This window comes from Brachionichthys hirsutus, unplaced genomic scaffold, assembly GCF_040956055.1.
Source record: "Brachionichthys hirsutus isolate HB-005 unplaced genomic scaffold, CSIRO-AGI_Bhir_v1 contig_759, whole genome shotgun sequence".
In the NCBI taxonomy this organism is placed as follows: Eukaryota; Metazoa; Chordata; class Actinopteri; order Lophiiformes; family Brachionichthyidae; genus Brachionichthys; species Brachionichthys hirsutus.
This window is the reverse complement of record NW_027180965.1, coordinates 5,001-7,699: the sequence shown is the minus strand read 5'-3', so window position 1 is coordinate 7,699 and position 2,699 is coordinate 5,001. Positions and strand designations below refer to the sequence as shown.

At 54.8% G+C, this 2,699-nt stretch overlaps 1 protein-coding gene across 1 annotated transcript in view; it reads right to left on the bottom strand.

Moving 5' to 3' along the window:
• Positions 1 to 835: 835 nt before the first annotated feature.
• LOC137917028 (fibroblast growth factor 14-like) overlaps positions 836 to 2,699 on the bottom strand; it is a 6,408-nt gene continuing 4,544 nt past the window's right edge. Inside the window, 2 exon segments of the mRNA XM_068759913.1 lie at positions 836 to 984; positions 1,126 to 1,324. Of these exon segments, the coding sequence (XP_068616014.1) occupies positions 836 to 984; positions 1,126 to 1,324 (348 nt within the window).

Here is a 2,699-nt window from a genome sequence, read left to right as displayed (position 1 = left end):
AACACGATCACAGTGTCAACAGAAAGCCTGGATGCGGACCGGACCGGACCGGACCGCGAAGACGCTCACAGTGAGAAGGCAAAGAAAGAATCTATTTGGTGCACGTCGCTCAGGCGTGCACGTTTCACGTGCATGTTTCAGCTGCGGCTAACTTTGTGTAGCTGCTAGCGCTAAACCGAAACGAAGCTGCGGCGTGGCTGAAACGTGCTCGTTGTGAGACAGCGGCTAGTCAGGACAGTCCGGCTTCACTATATATAGATATACATGTATATATATATATATAAATATAAATCCTCCACATTGATGCATCGACAACACAAAGATGAATAAAGTACTTTTAGTACTTTTACTCAGTTACTCCTCTACACGGTGGCTTTAACGTCATTCACCCTGATCACCTTCTTTCTTACCTTTACTTTCAAGTAGTTGTCAAGGCAACCGAACCGAGGACGCCAGCTGGCCTGTCCGTGAGGTTTGCCCCCCCCCCCCCCCCCCCGTCTATAACGTTCTCCTCCGTGTGAACAGCGAAGACATTTCCATTGTTCAATAGTTTTGTTAAATAGTCATTTAGTCTCCCACGTGAAGGCTGCCATTGGGCCCATCTCGACCCCCCCCCCCCCCCCCCATCCCACAAAGCTGGAGCCGTCCAATAGGGAGAGGTGAGATGGGACTTGCCCCCCCCCCCCCCCCCCCCTTTGCTGAACTTGAACAGTTTCTTTTGTTCTTTCTTGTTGCAGTTTTTTTTTAGCTCAGCTGCGGTGCGAGTCTCTGACTTGTCTTGGCTCTGATTGGCCAGGAGGGCGTGACACGTGCGGGGGGTGGGGGGGGGGGGGGGTTATGTCGCCTCCTTGTCGGGTTTGTTGACAGGTTTGCCGCCGTTCATGACCACCGGATCGCTGGTTGTGCTTTTAGAAGCTGGGCCGCCAGCGGGCTTAGGCGCCGCCTCCCCTACATCGTGTAACGAAGGTTCACGGTACATCGCAACTACAGAGGGGGGGGGGGGGGGGGGTACAGAAGAGGGAGCAGTAAGGAAAAATGGGAATCATTAAAGATAAGGGAAGGAAGAGGAGAGGAAAGGGGAAGCGGAAGGGAAGAGGAATACCAGGAAGCAGAATAAAACGCTACCTTCTATCGGTTTGGGCAGGAAGTGGGCCGCCGGCTTGGTCTTCTTGACCCGGTTGCCCTTCATGGCCCCGCCCTCTTTATTGAGTCCCAGAAACCAGGCCCGGCCCGACTCCTTCTGCCTGTAGAGCATCGAGCTGTAGATCACGTAGTAGTTCTCGAACACCGACTCCTTGAACTTGCACTCCGCCGTGAACAGTTCCTGAGGGGGGGGGGCGAAACAGAGGGGGGGGGGCAACAGACTCAGAAACGTCGTCTTTATCAGGAGCTCTGGTTATCCTTTAGACGACGCGTGTTCCGACTGACAGCGAGGATATGAAAGAACAGCAAAGCTACCGCCCCCCCCCCCGAGGTCCCCAGACCCCCCCAGAAGGGGACGTTCTAGTCCGACTCCAGATCGTCTCTTATTGGCTGCCGTGGGCCATACAAACGCATTGTCATTCCGCTCAGGTCCGTCGGTCCGAGTCTCATAGCAACGTGAGGAAGAGAGGCGACAGTGTCGCCGTGGCAACCAACCAGCGCTGAGAAGGGAGGGGGTGACTAAATGCACGGGGCAGGTTCTGATGAATGGATGCTCCATTTACTGGCAGTCAGGCAGTTTGGGTTTGCAGCCGAATCATTTTCCTTTATCAGAATGAATTTAGAATTGATCTCCAGCCCCTCATTATGGATTCACTGGGGGGGGGGGGGGGGGGGTCTTTGCCTGTGTGCAGAGACTTAGCAATGCTGGACAGCGAGGACATGCGCGAGGAACCTGAACCGCACAGGCGAGTCGTTTTAAAACGCTGGTTTCACAAGCCGTCGGATCCTCAGTGGGAAAGAATGAATGAAAGAAAGGCTGAAAACGAGACGAGGGACGAGAGAGAGAAAGGGACGAGAGAGAAAGGGACATGAGAGAGAAAGGGACGAGAGAGAGAAAGGGACATGAGAGAGAAAGGGACAAGAGAGAGAAAGGGACGAGAGAGAGAAAGGGACGAGAGAGAAAGGGACGAGAGAGAGAAAGGGACAAGAGAGAGAAAGGGACGAGAGAGAGAAAGGGACAAGAGAGAGAAAGGGACGAGAGAGAGAAAGGGACGAGGCCTCCTGATGGGCGAGCAGCAGGGTTCTCTCTCTTTCTTATTCCATCGCTCTTCTTTCCTTCTGTCATTTCTGCAGAGATGTAGTAAATATGGGGGGGGGGGGTATTAGCACGGCGCTAATTAGCCATGGGAATTGTGGGTAAACAAATCCCCCAGAGAACAATGAGGAGGCGGCGTCTCCACAGGACGTCCTCAAGAGTCAAAGCTTCAAAGCTCCGCCTCCAATCACGCCGTCGCTCCCGGCAACCACAGTTCTGTTCAAGCACTCCAGACCCGAGACACCGGATCCAACGGGGTGGAACCGGCCGCCTTCTTGTCCCGGGTCAGGGTGTCTTTGTCATCGTTGGCTCCGCCCGTCTGAAGCTCCTCCTCCTCGTCGTACCTTCATCACAGGAAGCGCGGCTCAAACGACCACGAGCGGCGCCGCCGTGCCGGGGGGGGGGGGGGGGGGGTGGTTCGGGAACTCATCCCATTCATTATGCAGAGGGGATCTCTTCC